At 36.9% G+C, this 17,778-nt stretch overlaps 1 protein-coding gene and 1 long non-coding RNA gene across 6 annotated transcripts in view; one reads left to right on the top strand and one right to left on the bottom strand.

The window, feature by feature from the left end:
- Positions 1-17,778, bottom strand: part of cacna1eb (calcium channel, voltage-dependent, R type, alpha 1E subunit b) — a 95,762-nt gene that overhangs the window by 22,408 nt on the left and 55,576 nt on the right. For 4 of the 5 annotated variants that reach the window (XM_024273450.2, XM_024273451.2, XM_024273453.2 and 1 more), the window contains exons 21-29: positions 11,531-12,286; positions 9,267-9,547; positions 8,995-9,127; positions 8,768-8,897; positions 6,294-6,353; positions 3,744-3,850; positions 3,423-3,434; positions 2,073-2,169; positions 1,829-1,989 (exon numbers count right to left, since the gene is read on the bottom strand). In XM_024273450.2, coding sequence (XP_024129218.1) covers positions 1,829-1,989; positions 2,073-2,169; positions 3,423-3,434; positions 3,744-3,850; positions 6,294-6,353; positions 8,768-8,897; positions 8,995-9,127; positions 9,267-9,547; positions 11,531-12,286 — 1,737 coding nt within the window. The remainder of the gene's footprint in view (positions 1-1,828; positions 1,990-2,072; positions 2,170-3,422; positions 3,435-3,743; positions 3,851-6,293; positions 6,354-8,767; positions 8,898-8,994; positions 9,128-9,266; positions 9,548-11,530; positions 12,287-17,778) is intronic. The other variant, XM_024273452.2, reaches the window with a different exon arrangement.
- Positions 9,833-17,778, top strand: part of LOC112147227 — a 40,773-nt gene continuing 32,827 nt past the window's right edge. The window contains exons 1-2 of the long non-coding RNA XR_002919426.2: positions 9,833-10,383; positions 11,647-11,933. This is a non-coding gene — a long non-coding RNA (uncharacterized LOC112147227). The remainder of the gene's footprint in view (positions 10,384-11,646; positions 11,934-17,778) is intronic.

Genomic DNA, 17,778 nt, shown 5'->3' with positions numbered 1-17,778 from the left:
CTTTAATACAAGCCGGTTCTCGCGAGATCTTGTTGTTGTTTTGGTGTAGAACTGCTCAAAGAGGCTCAGTGCTGCCAACTAGTGGTCAGGGGTTTAAGGTGGAAAACAAAACTAAGATTCCACTTAATTAAATATCTACCCAGCATTTTAAATCAATACAAGTATTGCCAAATGACATATCGCGATGTATCACTACAACCTTACTTTTTACTGCAGGGGCATGCTGTAAGGCGGTTACTGAGGAAACGTCGGCTAAGAAGCCACACTGGTGAGTGTCTTTGAGAAGCCATATGTTTCACGTTAAATGAGCTGTGGCTCATTGTTGCTCAGCTATCTCATAATGACTGGCTATGGAGGCTGTTTTGGTTCAGTTGTTCCTCTCCGAGCATTCAGACTCAGAAGAACTCAGAGCAAACCGGATCTCAGTCCAATTGGAAAAACGAACCGAGACACCTCAAAAAATGTTTCAGAGAAAGGTTCCTGGTCCTGAACCACAGTCCGCTTGCGTGCATTCAGATTGACACTTTGTTCTGGATTATTGGGGGAAACAAACTATGGGTCACTTTAAGTGAACCAAATGTGAACCGTCTGAATACGCCCTAAAATAGCTGAGAAACGAGTGATCTAGTGACACATCTTGAGCATGTATTTACTACACATTCTCACTCCCAACTTGTCATATGTAGATGTAAGGTTCAGGCGCCCTTGGCGTCACTTTTTGACATTTTGGGTGTCTCCAACTCATTGTTTTTTGACCATCTGGCTATTCCCAATTGTTACGTCCCCAATGGGCAAACTGGCCCAGAGTCTAGGGGATGACCATCTAAGGGACAATAACATTAAACGGGACAGTGGGTGGATTGGTTAAGAAAGAATACAAACCAAAACAGAGTTGGAACCTTGGCAAAAAGAAAAAGAAGTCAGGGAGACTGCTGACCCAGCCATGACGACCGTCGGAGTCAGCAGCTCCCTGCTAATGGCTGCCTAACAAAACTACCTGAAGAACAGAAATGAAACAAAGCCCGCAAATTAGAACTACCAAGGTCCAACCCCAAACTAACACAACAAAACCCAGCAATCTAGGATTGCTGAGGACAAAAACCAACCGAACCCAAACCAGCACCACACAAACTAACACCCAGCCTGCTGCTCTGCTCTTTGCCTGGCTTGGTGTGGCCTCCTCTGACTTAAATAGACACCATCTGTCAATCAAGGCACATTGGCCACACCTGCCAGGTGAGCCAAAGGGAACTGGATGGGAAAGGAGGCCAGGCAGCAGCAGGACGTAACACCAATAAATTACAGGTCCCAAACTGTTGGGACGTGGTAACGGATGCGGAACTGGTACCAAGTCAGGGTGCCGGTACCAGGTTAGGGCACCGGTCCAGTCTGCATCCCAGTATCGTCTGCATCCCGAGGGTTGGGGAACCCTCATAGTCTGTAGCCCAGTACCAAACAACCCTCGGACTGGTACCCGTTCGTGGTCCGGAGGTTGGGGGCGTAAAAAAAAATACACGAGTTAGGGATACCCCAAAATGTCAAGAAATGACGTGCATTTATGACGTGTTGTAAGTGAGAATGCGTTGGCATTTGCTTGTAATACTTTTTACTTTTACAAGATTTGACCTTTTTTTAAAGTTAACTGACAAATAGTTTTTGGAGGTAATTGTGGAACAATCCAGGAAATAGTACTAAAGATTTTCATTCAAGTAGATCAGTTCAGGAGTTACATACCTAGCAGTACATTATTTTTTGAGTGACAGCGTGTGGAAGATTTTTAGTCTCCTTCATACAAACAAATGTGTGAGAGTGCTCCAGATGAGCGTACCGACATTCCTTCTCTGTGTTCACGGAGCTGTCAGTGCAAAAGAAGAACTTCCCCTTAAAGAGCTGCACTGCGATGACAGCAAAGATGAACATAAAGAGCTGATACACGATGAGGATGTTGAACACGTTCTTCAGGGACGTGACCACACAGTCAAAAACCGCCTTTAAGAAAGAAACATATACGGAAGCCTGTTAGTCATCAGCATAAAAAAAGACCAAAAAACGTCTGCGTTTTGCTTTTTCACCTTGAGTTTTGGAAGTCTTTTGATGGTTTTGAGAGGCCGCAGGACTCTCAGAACTCGGAGGGACTTTATTGTCTTGATGTCTCTGCCTTTGTTGTTTCTGTTGACCATAAAAAAAAGAACTCAGAAAAGGAAATTTAAATTGTAGAGCAACAAAGTGAATTAAAAATGTCAACAAAGTGTTAATGAAATCACATAATGAGGCGCAAATCTTAACCTTGAGAGTGTTCATATGGAGTCTGGCAGATGTTAGGAGACAAATGGTTTATTTATGATACACAGTATACTTTTTTGAACCTAAAATTAGATTTCTGCGCTCTGATCTTCCAGAAATGGTGCCACTTCACACCTAAATGTCTGATCTAACTCATTAACAAGTTTTAAAACCTCAAGCTTCATCAGTGTGCTTACAATGTATCTCTTAGGTTTTTAATGTGTATAATTATAAAGTTGTGAAAGTCACAAAAAAATTGTTTTGTCTTGAAGAAAAATAGGATTTGAAGAAAAAGTCCACGAGTGAGTGATCTTGCGACTCACAAAGCTCCTCTATTTAATTCCTCTAATGAAGACTCACTCCGATGAAAAGTTAGTATTTTTAACAAGTTTTTGTGTAACTTTTCCTACAATTGAGGACATATACAAAGAAAATTAAGATTAAAATAACTTTTCTGAGTATTTCTTTGTTCAAATCATTGTGGAGATTCTGATTCATCCACTTGTAGACGACTAGATCCATGTTCGTCTTCGTTTTTCTTGTCTGAGCTGAAATCTAGTTAAAAAGAGTGTAGATCTGGTATTGATAACTCTGCGCCAACGGTCCGCCCACAAGTCAGAGGTGATTTTCTAATGAACAAGTGCCGCTCTGCAGTAACAATGTCCTTGAAAACAATTGGGTTTTTTTAAATTTAGGCTAATAACTACATCATCATAGTTAAAAGATCACTGGGAACATTTTGAAAATAGATCTGAATGGGATTGGAGTGAGTCTTTAAGCTAAAACCTGCATGCCAACGCAGATGTTAAAGTAACAAAATCTACAGGAAACAAAAATAACTATATTTTTAAGACGAAAAACCTCAAAGAAAAAACAACTTTGAGGAATAATGATGTAAATTTGTCATTTAAGATAACACTTTTTGCAACACAGGTGCATAAAAACAAATAAAAATGTCCTGAAATAACTTGTTTTCGCTAAACTTTCTTTCAGACTTCCCCTGACACCAGCCAAACTCTCATCTATGATCTATCCATGCAAATGAAAAACCTGTGGAGTACGAACCAATGAAAGACAAGAAAACAAAGCATGGAGGATAAATATGAGCGTTTACATGTAGTTCGACAGATTTTTTTTACCCCATCACATTCCTGGAAGCCCCAACAGAGAGAAATTCCACAGGAACAACAGAGAAAATATTGAGACATAAAAAGTGTTACACTCTGCGCAACACAGAAAAATATACAGCTATACTTACAACAGAGAAATTTACATACAACAAAGTGCACAAGAGGGTTAGTCAACTTTGCAGACATTGTTAGCTTTTTGCATCAGTTATGGAACCTCGTCTTCCATCTTTTCCTCTTTTTGAGGAGGGGTTGATGTAACAGCGCTCACGCCTTTTTGCTGCAGTGAGTCAACCATTAGTCACAAGCATGCCGCACTGTTTACTGACTCACGTTAGAGCAAAGGCGATCAGAGCTCCCACCACTACGATGAAGTCCAGGATGTTCCACATGTCTCGGAAATAGGAGCCGTCGTGCAGAATGAGACCCTGGTCTATCATCTACAAACACGAGAGCACGGAGATGCAATGCAGTCAAAATACGCAAATAATTTAACAGTTTGAAGCTATTTAAAAGTAATAGTACCATCTTTATTTGTGTTTTTACCCATTAATAATGCTGGTATACACTTCAAATTCTCATTCTCCTGCTCTTTTCCGTACGTTATTCGGCTCATAAAAAATCAATCACACTTTCATGAAATAGCTGCAGCTATTTCAGGAATCTTGGGATCAAAACATTCAGCTTGTTCAGGACATTACTTCTTTTATGTTTGGTTTTATAAACTTTATAGTTCTTGAAATATTGAGCAAAATGTGCTCCAAATGAATGAGGTCTTCAAATTTCAAAATTTAAAGTAGATAAGTAACAAACACAGGAGTTTAGCTAATATTTTAGCAACATACTTACGTTTTGGCTGCATTGCTTTTTACTGAGGTTTTTTAGGCAAATTTTGAGTTTAGCTTCCATTTTAGCAACATGCTAACATTTTTGACTAATTTAGTTTACTAAGGAATTCTAGGCTATTTTAAGTCTAGCTAGTATTTAAGCAATGTGCTAGCTTTTTTGGCTACTTTGTACAGAAGCCGAAAACGTCCAGCTCTACTTTTTTTTTTTTTTGATCGTTTTCTCATGATAAGAAAACGAACTTTGTTTTCTTGAGAAAAAGAGATAACTCGTTATTATTTTCCCAAGAAAACAAAGTTTGTTTTCTCGTGATAACAAGATAATCAATAATGAAGAAGGAAGCGTCCCGCACTCCCTTTTCCGCACGCAGATGCAGAGACTTCATCTGTTTTAAGTCTATTTAGTTTGTGGGTAACAAGAAAAAGAGCAGAAGAACACTCCACAAAAGTTCTTTTTAATCTATTTACTTTAATTATTTATTTATTTAATTACTTTATTAGTGGGTCTACACTCCTCAAACGCCTTCAATCCGTCTCATGCACCAGCCCTCCTCCATTTATTTTCCCAAACCTCCAAACAGGTTGATTGACAGATCACAGCGCTGACGAGAATCTCCTCATGATGCGTTCAATGAACTCCGGACATTAGCAGACCCAAACAGCCACTCGGCCCAACTCAATCCGCTACTATGATTGTGTCATTTTTATACATTCCTCAGGAAAACAAGGTAGTTTTTCAGAAAAAATGTCGACACTATTTAATCAATCGATTATTGCCCTATCTGAATGAACTCTTTTTAGATACGTAGTTGTAGAAGCTAATCTTTCTTTAACAGTTCTGGTATCTCCTGTCCGTCCTGGGATAGGATCTCTCCTTCATGTGGGAATCCCTAAGGTTTCTCTTTTTTCCTGACTCAGGTTTTTTTTAGGAGTTTTTCTTTATCGGGAGGGAGGGTCTAAGGGCAGGGATAACCAGTTTTGTTTAGTCTTAGTTTTTAAATATTGTTCATGTTTTGAAGCCCAATGAGGCAATTTTCTTTGTGATTTTGGGCTATATACTGTAAATAAAATTTAATCGAATTGATGTTCGACGTTTTCTTTGATAGATTGCTTTGTTTTGCTGCTGATGTCTGGAGCTCAGTAAACGCACCATGCTGAAATGCATGAGACTGAATTAAAACGTTTAAAGAGAATAGATCCACTAATAAATAAAAAAATATACTAAAAACAATTTTTGTGGAGTGTTTTTAAACAGGTAAAGTCTCGATGTCTCTGAAAGGAAGAGGGGAACGCATCATTCTTCGTTCTTGATTATCTAGTAATTTCAAGAAAACAAACTTCGTTTTCTCGTTATAACAAGATAGTGGATCTTGTTATAACAAGAAAACTATTTCCCGTTTTCGTAAATTTGGCATCTACTGAAGTTTTTTAATGCTAATTTGGAGTTTAGCTAATATTTTAGCAACATGCTAACTTTTTGGACTAAATTATTATTTACTGAGGTTTTTAGAGGCTAATTTAGAGCTTAGCTTCTATTTTAGCAACATGCTAACGCTTTTGACTAATTTAGTTACTGAGGAATTTTGGACTATTTTGGAGTTTAGCTAATATTTAAGCAACAAGCTAGCTTTTTTGTCTAATTAGGAATCTACTAGGGTTTTTGGAGCTAATTTTGAGCTTAACTCTTATTTAAGCAACACAGTAAATATGTTTGCAAACTTTGAATGTATTGAGGATTTTTAAGCAATTTTGCAACAATATCTTTAGAAATTTAGGTAATCTTTACTGCTCTTTCAGTTATTTAATGACATTTCTAGTCTTTTAACAAATTTAACATTTTTTAATAGCATTTGCATTTTCAGCAAATCCCTTCAGCAGTTAAAGTAAGTTGTGTCACCATTTTCAGCAAAAAGCTTCAGTATCTTCAGCGACTACTTTCAGTAAAAAGCATTCACACTAGCTTTAGCGCAGGTAATGCAACTTTTCTACTAATTTAAATTTACTACCTGCCCAAAGAAATAATGCTTCCAAGACCTACCTTTATGATCATTTCAAAGGTGAACACTCCAGTGAAGACGTAGTCAAAGTATCGCAACACCTGCATGGGATAAAAACAAATATATTGTCTAATTGGGTAAAAAAGGTTTAAAATTATTTGACATGAAGACATTCCTGTGTTGATTTAGTTTTTAGGACATATCTATGTTTTCTAGATTTGCACATCTCTAGTTTTTTTTTTTCTTTTGTGCTTTAGATCACTTGTCCTTCATTACGCTTGAAATGTTCCCCGATGCACTAACGCCTTCCTCTCTGCAATGCCCTGACACGCTCCATGACACTGCGAAAAGGGAAAAAGTTGTGAAAAACAAACTGCACAGCTATTTCCCAGTCAGAGCCATTTATTCTCACCTTGCATGTGCATGAAACCAAATGTGCTACTACACATTTGTTGCGTCAACTAGAAACTAAACCTTGTAGAAGCTCGGATAAGACTCCTGCCACACTTAAACTGCAGATGAATGTTATTTTGTTAGTGTTTTAAAAACCCACACCAATAAAAATTATGTTTTTTGTGTTTTTAGCAAGTTTTTTTACCGTTTCTCTAATGATGGAGGACAAGTATAAAGAAAATTAAGAGTATTTATTTATTATAATTATTGTGAATGAGGAGCAAATGAAAAAAATTACATTTGAACGAGTGTACTTGTGACTTAAAAAATTCGCCAGGCGGGCTACAAGCTCCCTGCTCCACACTCTCAGCAGTGGGGAGGGGAAAGGGGGCGGGGTTGTTCCATCCGCAACTCAGAGGCAAATTTCTAACGAACAACTGCCACTCTGCAGAAATCGACAGAATTTTTTGGATTTTGGCTAAAAATGGAATAATCATAATTAAGAAAAACACTTGACATGCTTTTAAATAATCAAAAGATGATCAGAGAGGAACTTTAAGAGGTTTAGTCAGTCATTGATGGCACTTTCAGTTCAGGCGTCATGTGAAGGTGACCCACTTTTTACACATTATTTGGTTTGTTTAGCAAATTTTAAAACAGAAAAGAGAATTTTGTGCAACTATGTATGAAATGAGCTTCATAAATTCTGATTGATTAATTGTATTAAACAGCTTTATATTTTGTAACACAGCTCTCAGATTATTTTTTTTTCATAATACCTGTATTTTTGTCTGTTTTGAAGGATTTTACTTTGTTTTTGAGCCTCTTATCACTGACCTACAGCATAAATTAACCCGATCCAGTCCTACATCAACAGGTTTGTAACTCCTTTCTTTCATAAATATCTTAAGATTACAGCAGCCAATATCTCCTTCATAAAACTTTCTGATATAATTTAAGAACATTTTTACCTTTTGAACTCTAAGATTTACCAATTGTACAATTCCTGTGTCTCATTTTTTTTTAGCACAGGTTGATTAGACACAAAAATAAACGTTTAAAAGTTTTATTAGATGGAAAAAAAAAGTTTCAGTTTTGGGGACTGAAAGTGTGAAATATTGTTTTTTTTTATTTCACTCTTTGAGTTGTTCCTTCACATGTTTATTGTATTATTGGGGAAATTAACATGATTTAATTTGTTTTATTTATTTACACTTTTTATGTTTTGTTCATGGTCACATTTTCTTGGTAATTTATATCTACTTTGGATTTTTATCTGTCCATTATGATTTGTTTATTTATGCTTTTGATTATTAACTTCTGGTTTTACTTTTAAATATTTCACTCTTTTTAAATTGTTTTATCTCCACATAGTGACCATCCCCTCTCGTGGGACGGGTCGTTACATTGGGTTTGTTTTGGTCCTGACCTCTGTGATCATGACTGGGTTGATTGGCTGGACAGATCGCCAAAATATAATTTCTGTACATCGGCATCAAGCGAAGTTTCTACTTTGGTTTCTGTTTATTACATTAATTTTTTTTGTTTTATCCATATGTCTTTTTATGTTTTATTATGTTGATGGTAGTTTGAGGGAATTCTGTGTGTTTTATAATTGGATTTTTAATTGTTTTAAGTCTGTAAAGTAGTTACTGTTGTGTTAAAAGTGCTTTATAAATAGAGTTTGATTTGATTTACAAAAAATAATATGTAAAAATGCCCAACTACTCAGGAGGCTTAAATCTTTTGAGGACATTTCATGAGTCTGAGGTGACCTTAGTGACCTTCTAAGCTCTTAAAAGCTTGAAAAAGCCATAACCAAAACAGAAAAAGACTAAACAGACAGGTTGAGGGACAGTTCTAACCAATGGATTTAATGGAGGAGGAGCCACAAAGGAAGACAACATAAGGATGTTGTCATGAATAACACGTCTGAACTGTTGAACCAAACCAGAACCCTGAGGAACTCCTTCAGCAAACAATTCTTTTACCCTTTGTGCAGAATATTGTACTTTTGAAGGTCACTTCTCCTCAAAGCCGTAACGTTGGATAGATAAAGTCTACCATATCATTCTTCTTCTTCTGTGCATTCAATTTAACATTGAAATTCTTTGGAAACCACCTTGTTTCTGTCTGAACTGGTGCAGACGGGATCCTCAGCTGCCAGCGCGATGCTGCTGGCCACGATCACGAGGAGGATGGTCATCTCAAAGTACCGCAGATTGACCACATAGTGGCAAATCCTTCTGATTCTGTGGAGCAACAAAGAGCATCAAACTGAGTGTGCCTGCAAACAGCACAGGACAGTGACAGGGTCTGGGATTTTGGAGTGTTAGTGTTGCATCTTACGGGTTGGAAGCCTTAAAAATGAACATGCTGTCTGGAACCACCGGCTTGGGGGGCAACGGAGGCTCCTCCTCCTCCGTCTCCTCGTCTCTATCTTTCTGCTCAGAGTGATACGCCTCCAATTCTTTGCTGTTCACTAAAATCAGATGAAATGCATTTATTCAATGTAAAAAACAGAAGGAATTCAGCAAGAAAAGACAGCTGGTGCTGCTGACACACAGGCCTCTCCTAGTTTAAAGCCATTTCACTGCAGAGACGGGGGGTCATGGTGTTACCTGTCACAGGTGTGAGCTCCAGAAGAGGCTGTGCAGACATTTCAATTGCCACGCTGCCCTCCTGCTTGAACTTGTCACGTTTGATGGAGAGCTGACGTTTCTCGGACTCGAGAGCGCTCCCTGTTGACTCCGTGGCCTCCACAGCTGCCTCCATGGCGGGTTTTTCAATCAGAGCGTTGTGGGAATCTGAGTGGTCGCCCTCGCCCTGTTCGGACCAGGTAAAATCCTGCAGCTTCTCACATTGTGGAGGATCGGGAATCTCACTTTTAGGAGGAACAGAGCTGCCAGAGGAGAGGTAAATATTATTATATCTGCGCAGGAATCGCTTTAACTACAATTCACTTGTACCAGAAAAATAAAATTAAATCACTGTGGCTTTTTTTTATAATCATTTAAGTAAATGTTCACATATTTTTGTGTAAGGAATATCTGAAAAATCAAATTTACTCTTTTTTTTCAATTAAAGCCTGAATTTTGATAAAAGTCTTAGCTTTAAGTCACATTTCAAGAAAAAACAAACAACCTCAATGAGAATTGTTTTTTGGGGGGTGTTTTTAACATGTTCTTGTAGCAGTTTTTTCATGATGGAGAACAAATATGAAAGTATTTAAGATTACTGAGTATTTATTTATTAAATTGTGTTGGATCAGGAGCAGATGAAAACTCACGGTTCAAAAAACGTACATTTGCAACACAGCAACATCTAAAGTCTCCCTGCTCTGTCTGCTACAATAGTGATGCATCCACTTGTAGACAAATAACATTTACCATTAACATCTTTATTTTTGTCATCTGAGCTGGAATCTAGTTTAAAACTTTTTGGCTGGATAGCTCTGATAAAGCTTTTTTTTTTTTTTTTTTGCTATGCTAATGTTAGCTTGGGCTAACAAAACAATAGAAATGCATGCTGGGATTTTAATGTAGGCTAAGGCTCAATCTGAATTTCCTCTTTTCCCTACCCGTCCATTTGTAGTGCTAGGGTTGTCCGAAATAGTTTTTTAAGGTGAAGCCCTCCAGGCGGAGGGATACAGCGCCCTCCGCTGTGTGGGTGTTCCGCGTCGTGCTGTGCCGCGGAGGAGAAGCGCTTTTCTTCAAGCACAGAAGTTTACATCTAATTGTAAGTAATGACTTTTTGTTCTAGCATGACCTTTTTAAAGTCATACAGCTGAATATATTTACGAATCCATTATATTATAAAGATAAAAACGTGGATGGTTTTGGCAAAAAAGAAATTCGAATATTTTTTTTTCCTACAAAAATTGTTCAAGCGCAATGCATTGTGGTCTATGCGATGCACATTGGCTTTTCGCTGAGAATTCTGGGACATTTCTAGAGCACTTAATTTTGGAATTGTACAATTGTGTCGTAGCATCATAATTTATTCGGCCAAGTCTGTGACAAAAAGGTTTCACTTTCAGCCAACTGAAACGGACCCAATGTGGGTCAAGCTAGTTTGTGATTGGATGTCTTTGCTTGCATCACATGTACATAAAAAGGCAAAGAGACAACAGGAAGGCAAACTGAGAAAGTTTTCAATCAATTTTATAATTTTAAATGTTAAATTAGCCTAAACAACAAAACAAAAAAACTTAAGTTAGCAAAAAAGCTAGCATGTAGCTGAAAAAAATACCAAGACTTCAAAATAGCCTGAAAAACTTTTTAAAAAGCCTAAATTAGCCAAAACAGCTAGCATGTATTAGCTAAACTCCAAAACAGCCTAAAAACTAAAAAAAGAAGGCTAAATTAGCCAAAACAGCTAGCATGTATTAGCTAAACTCCAAAACATCCTAAAAAAACTAAAAAAAGAAGCCTCACTTAGTCAAAACAGCTAGCATACAGCTGAAATATTAGTTAAACTCCAAAACAACCTAAAAAAATATCCAGAAATAGTCCAGAAAGCTAGCAGGATGCCAATATTTAAAACGTTAAAACCGTAACTTTTTAACATAATTATGTATAATATAAAGGCTGGAATATTATTTCAGTATAAATCAACTTAAACCTTAAATAACTTTCAATATTTTATCCAACACAAAATATATTTTGTGAAATTATAGAAATGAAAAATTAATAGCAATAACATAAAAGGATCTGGAAGGCTGGATATAATTACTCGGAGGGCCGGATCCGGCCCCCGGGCCTCGACTTCGTCACATGTGCTTTACATCCTTACTTATAACATCTCTGGATGGCAAATTTCTAAATAACTCACTTAAGGGGGACAAATAGAAAAAAGTTGAGGACACCGATAAGAAGAGCCCTACCTTCCACCGTCCTCTCCAACATCTGCGTACGGATTGACGATGCACGTTCCATCGTGATCCTGGGCGGATTCTCCTTCTCCTTCCGCTCTCTCCTCCGTCTCCTCCCTTTCATCCAGGATCTTCCTCTCCTGGCTGAGTGACCGTCGGATCTGCGGCACCTCGTGTGGAGACTGAATGACGTCCAGACTCTTCACTTCAGTGCGGGCTTCCCGGTGACGATGGCGTCTGTGCCTGGCGCCTTCTTCCGGCCCCTGACTGGACCTGAACTTCCGAGCCATCCTGTGCCGGCCCCCTCCCGCCGTGCGGTGGTTCGGTCCTGCCGTTTTCTCTTCGCTCAGGGTCACGAGTGGTTGGGCCGCCGGGGGCTCGGGCATCGGGATGGTGATGGACATCGGCGGCTCAGGTAAGGGCATCCCTACCGACATGGGAGACTCTGACAGGTGGGCGGGGCTGGCCCCTGGGGTGATGGCAGGAGGGTGGTGGGGGATGGTGGGGGTTTCAATGGTGTCTTCCGTCGGGGTGCTAAACAGCTCCTCTCTGCTCGCCATTTGGCGGCGTTTCCTCAGCTGGTTGGCTCTCTGCTCCCACACAGACATGTTAACTTTCCTCCTTCTTTCCCGGCGATTGGCAAAGGCGTTGGAGCCATTGAGCGGCTGCTCGTCTGCGCCCCCCGATGGACCGTCCGGTTCGTCCGGAAAGTTCGGTCGCCCTCGATGGATCGCCCGTTTTCTGTATAGATAGGGTCTTCTTCTGCCACTAAACACCACATCAGAAAATGTACATCAGTTTGCGGCAACGACTTGATTCAGTAGAATTAAAAACATTTAGACTATTGTGTTCATTTGCAAACAAGATTAAAAAAATGAAAGTTGCAAGAAAAGGAAACACCTTTTCTGTGAATTTGTATTCCCATGAAAAAAATGTGCAAAAAGACATCCAAAACAATAATAATAATAATAACAAGAAATACCTGAGAAGAGGGAACAGATCAAAATTAAAACAGAACAAAACCCACACGAACAAAAAAGGAGTGCAAGGTCAAAGTGCAAACGTTGGTGCGACATCTACAAAATAATCTCAATAACCGAGTAAAGAAACTCAGGAGGGAAGTCTGTGTGACAGGATGCATACAGTTCTACTTACTGTTGGTCGGACTCTTTGGTAGTCCATGTAATCAATGAATGATCATTTGAAAACAAGACATTAGTGTCTAACAACATTCACAGAACTTTTGTTGTGGCACAGAACAAAACATGTTTAGGGGAACACTATGATGCTGCATTAGGGACATCATGAAATAAAAATAATGAAATATATGAGAATAAAATCATAAAATTGGGTAAATTTTGTTTTCCACCTTTGACCGATCCGATAGGGCAGGGGCCCCCAAACTACGGCCCGTGGGCCGCATCTGGCCCACCTCCTCTTTTGGCACGGCCCCCAAAAAATTTCAGAGGTGCATAATTTTATTTTATTTTCTCAATCTGACCAATCGAGACTTTTTATTCCACCCTTCTGCAGTCTGAACTATGACGGGTGACAATCCACTATTATTGGTTTTATTTTTAAAATGTTTTGGTATTATTTTTTCTGTTTATAGAAATTAATTATTTAAATTTTGAATATGTCAATATGTGTAAAACCATAAATGTTTAGGTAAGGGGTGTCAAACTCAATCGCCCAAGGGGCCAAAACCCAAAACAACCCTTAAGTCGTGGGTCAAACAGGATAAACATTTATTGAACACTCTAAAACTACATTTTTTAACTTTAAAACTGTAACTTTTTAACATAATTATGAACTAGATATATAGCATCACCTACGATAATGCTAATATGAATGCTGTAAGCTGAATTTGACAGCTGAAGATGCTAGTGCTGATAGCTGAAGATGCTGAAATTGATAGCTAAAAACACTGAAGCTGATAACTGAAAATGCTGTATCTGATAGCCAACTAAAATATTAGCTAAATGCCAAATTTGCCTAAAAATCTAGAAAAAAAACCAAGGTTAGCCGAAACCGCTAGCACGTAGATGAAAAAAATAGCTAAACTTCAAAATATCCAAAAGAAACTAAATAAAAAAAGCCTTAAATAGTCCAAACAGCTATCCTGTAAATATTAGCTTGACTCCAAAACAACTTACTGTAAAAAACTTATAGAGAAAAGCCTAAATTAGCCAAAACAGTTAGCATGTAGCTGAAATATTAGTTAAACTCAAAAATAGCCTAAAAATCTTAGTAAATGCCAAAATAGTCTAAAAAGTAATCAGAATGCCCATTTTTAAAACTTTAAAACCATAATTTTTTAACAAAATTATGAATATTAAAAAAGCAGGAATATTATTCCATAATAAATCAACTTAAACCATAAATAACTTTCAATATTTTACTCTTTATAAAATATATTTTGTCAAAATTATAGTTAGAAATTAGCACTAATTAATAACCATTAATAACAATAAAATACAATGATCTGGAAGGCTGGATATAATGACCAGGAGGGCCAGATCCGGCCCGCGGGCCGTAGTTTGGGTACCCCTGCTCTAGGGGAGTGATGAGCTGCAGACACAGAACTATTTAGTGGTTTAACCCCCTCAATCCAACCCCTTAATACTGAGTCTTTGGTATAACTCTGCCTGGATTTGAACTCTTGACCTTCCAGTCTCAGGGCGGACACTCTACCACAACGCCAGAACAAAGGGTAAGTGCCCTAAAAAAAATGTTGTAAAATTATAAGAAAAAAATCTTAATTGTACGAGAAAAAATTGCTAAGTTAGAAGAAAAAAAATAGACATTCTAGAAGAATAAAACCGCTTATTTATTGTTGAAAAGTCACAATTTTACAAGACATGCTTTATGGGAAATCATAATTATACAAAAATTAATTTGCATTTACTAAAAAAGTATCTTGTTCAATTGTCCTTGTTAAAATATTTTAAAAGCTAAATATAACAGTTTATTTTCGAAAAAGCATGTCTTTTATTTTGTAAAATCTTTCAAAAGCATCATAATATGACTTTTCCCTATAATTCTACTTTTCTCATAACATTTTTCTCATAATTTTACATCTTTATTCTTGTAAAATTTTGACTCACTGTTACAACTTTTTTCTCACATATTTATATATTTTCATTTTCTTTTTGGTGACCCTAATACACAGAAATCAGCTTTTGATTATCAGTAAAATAAATTTAAAAAATAATTCCCAAAAGGAGAAACTCAGATTGTTAGGCGAATATTTCATAAATTCAGATGTGTTTAAAAAAAGACTCCCAAGGAAACAATGCTTGGTTCAGTGCCATCTGACAAGCATAAAACACGACGACACGATGGAGCCAGAGAAAACTGTTAAACAGTAAATCAGCTGCAACACTTACAAGACTTACATTCATATATGCCACAGACAAATGACACGTTCAGCGTCACAACTGGAAGAGAGTCACAGTATTAAGGGCAAATGCTGCTGAGAAAAGGAGCACTAGGCTTTTTTTTATAACACTAATGTTTTTTTTTCTTTATGTTTCATCACTTAAAATCACAACAGCTCTGCAAGCAGCAGCTACTCAGACTCTTAAAAATATTTAAAAATATAATCTTATTTATATATGTTGATCAAATTTTTTTTTTCAGTGTAGTTTGCAGTTTGTTCCAGAATTTTCATCTGACTGGTGACTTGTTATAGTACATACAGCAGAGTGTAAGCCTCACTTTTATGTTATTTAGATAGTGGGATGTGTTAGAGGACGTGCTGCTTTCTCTCCATTGTTTATTGTCTATTCTTTAAACTGAGAATGCAAGAACAGAAACGTGTAGACTTAAAGAAAAAAAATCTATAAACTATGCAAGCTATTTGATCTTGCAAAGATTTTTATCCTTTTTTAAAAAAAACAAAACATTTTACTAGACACTTTATTTGGACTACAGCAGGCCTACAACAGGCCAAAACACACTTTAGGTTGCGGGCCGAACAGGATAAACATTTATCGAACACTCTAAAACAAAATTTTTAAAACTTTAAACCGTAACTTTTTTGCATAATAATGAAATAGATAGATAGCATTACCTCCAATAATACTAGTCTAAATGCTGTAGGCTGAATGTGGTTGCTGAAGATGCTGAAATTGATGGTTAAAAATGCTGAAGCTGATAGATGAAAACGGTGAAGCTGATAGTCAGCTAAAATATTAGCTAAATTCCAAATTAGCCTAAAAATCTAAAAAAACAACAATTTAGGTTAGCCAAAACAGCTAGCATGTAGCTGAAAAACAGCTAAACTTGAAAATATCCTAAAAAACTGAAGAAAAAAAACGTTAAAACAGCTAGCATGTAAATATTAGCCTAATTCCAAAATTAGCCTATAAAAACTTTAAAAAAAAGCCTAGCTTAGCTGAAAAAGCTAGCATGTAGCTGAAATATTAGCTAAACTCCAAAATAGCCTAAAAAAATCAAAGTAAAATAGTCCAAAAAGCTAGCAAAATGTCAATTTTTATAACTTTAAAAACTTAACTTTTTAACATAATTATGAATAATAAAAAGACAGGAATATTATTCCAGAATAAATCAACCTAAACTTTAAATAACTTTCAATATTTTACTCTCCATGGAAATATATTTTGTCGAAATTAATAACAATAAAATAAAATGATCTGGAGGGCCGGATAGAATTACCCGGAGGGCCGGATCTGGCCCCCGGGCCTTGACTTTGACTCATGTGCTCTATATGTTTCCAAGCTTTTCTCCAAGTCAGCAGTTTTGTCTCATTAAGATCTAGAAACGAGGAAATGATTAATAAAATGAGTCAAAATCCTTTTGCTCCATAATTTGACTACTAGATTGAAGACTCAAAAAACCTAAAATTGCACTGTAATTTTTTATTTCATTTTAAGGACGTTATTTTCAAGTTAAATAAATGTTAACTGGCATTTATTGTCATTATTTCGGAAAACCAAAAATTGAGATTTATGTTCTAAGAAAAAGTGGTAGTTTTGGGGATTTATTAACCCTTTAACACCGGAGCTCCAGTGTTTATGTTCTTTGATTTATTGTAATTTTTTTAATTGTTAACACGCAATTCCAGTAGATTCTTGACTCTTGAAATCCTCTTTCACCGCGGTACCTCTCTGGGCTTCTCTCCTGGTTCCTCAGATCAGCTGATCAGCTTCTCCTGGAGGTGCTGAGGTCCAACAGGAAGCTCAGAGGGGAACGAGGGTTTGCAAGAAATTAGGGCTGCCACGATTAGTCGACTAATCGACAATTAATCGACTATTAAAATAGTCGACGACTAATTTAATAGTCGATTAGTCGTTACTTTATATTATATGGAGTCGAATAGTAGTACAGTTGAAAGTTCTAATGATATTCTGCTAGCTTTTTGGACTATGTTGGCATTTATTAATGTTTTTAGGCTAATTTGGAGTTTAGCTAATATTTTAGCTTCATGCTAGTTGTTTTGGCTAACTTGGGCTTTTTCATTTTTTAGGCTATTTTTTTGTTTAGCTAATTTTTCAGCTACATGTCAGCTGCTCTGGCTAACTTTGGCTTTTTTTTTAAGTTAATTTGCCCTTTAACTAATATTTTAGCTGGCTATCAGCATCTTTAGCTATCGTCACTAGCATCTTTTGCGGCCAAATTCAGCTTACATTCTATCTACAATAATGCTAGTGTGAATATATCCAGTTTTTAGTTACTTTAAAGCTATTGATGGTTAAGATGTGTGCTTTACATCCACTTTGAGCATGACCCGATTAGTCGACTAATCGGAAAAAATAATCGGTGATTAGTCGACTATTAAAATAATCGTTTGTGACAGCACTACAAGAAATCTTCACGGTCCATTTAAGAATAAAAAAAATCCAAACTTTTTTTTTTAGCTACATTTTTGACATGCAATGAGGTTCTGCTCTCCAGTATTATTGTTCTTGCTTTTATTAGTGTTATTATTTTATTATGTATTTATTTTATATTTTAACTGTTTTAACCTTTTGTTGCTTTTAATGTTCAGAGTTTTTAAGATACAACGTTTTGTTTGACTGGCGCCATAAAAATAAACCAAATCTGATTTGATAGGTCAATTTCATCTTTTTAAATTCCTTTTTGAGTTTACTTTAGGCCAGATTCAAACACAAACTCATCAGTTCCTGCAAGACTGTCGAGGTTTCACATCAGTGCTTTAAGTGGACAACAAGAAGTGGCGGTGCTCTCTTTATCGGAAGTCGAAACATAAAATAGAATCTTATGTAAATATTAAT

This window comes from Oryzias melastigma, linkage group LG17 (assembly GCF_002922805.2).
Source record: "Oryzias melastigma strain HK-1 linkage group LG17, ASM292280v2, whole genome shotgun sequence".
Lineage (NCBI taxonomy): Eukaryota > Metazoa > Chordata > Actinopteri > Beloniformes > Adrianichthyidae > Oryzias > Oryzias melastigma.
The sequence above is the reverse complement of the archived record's forward strand: the minus strand, read 5'-3'. Positions and strand labels throughout refer to the sequence as shown.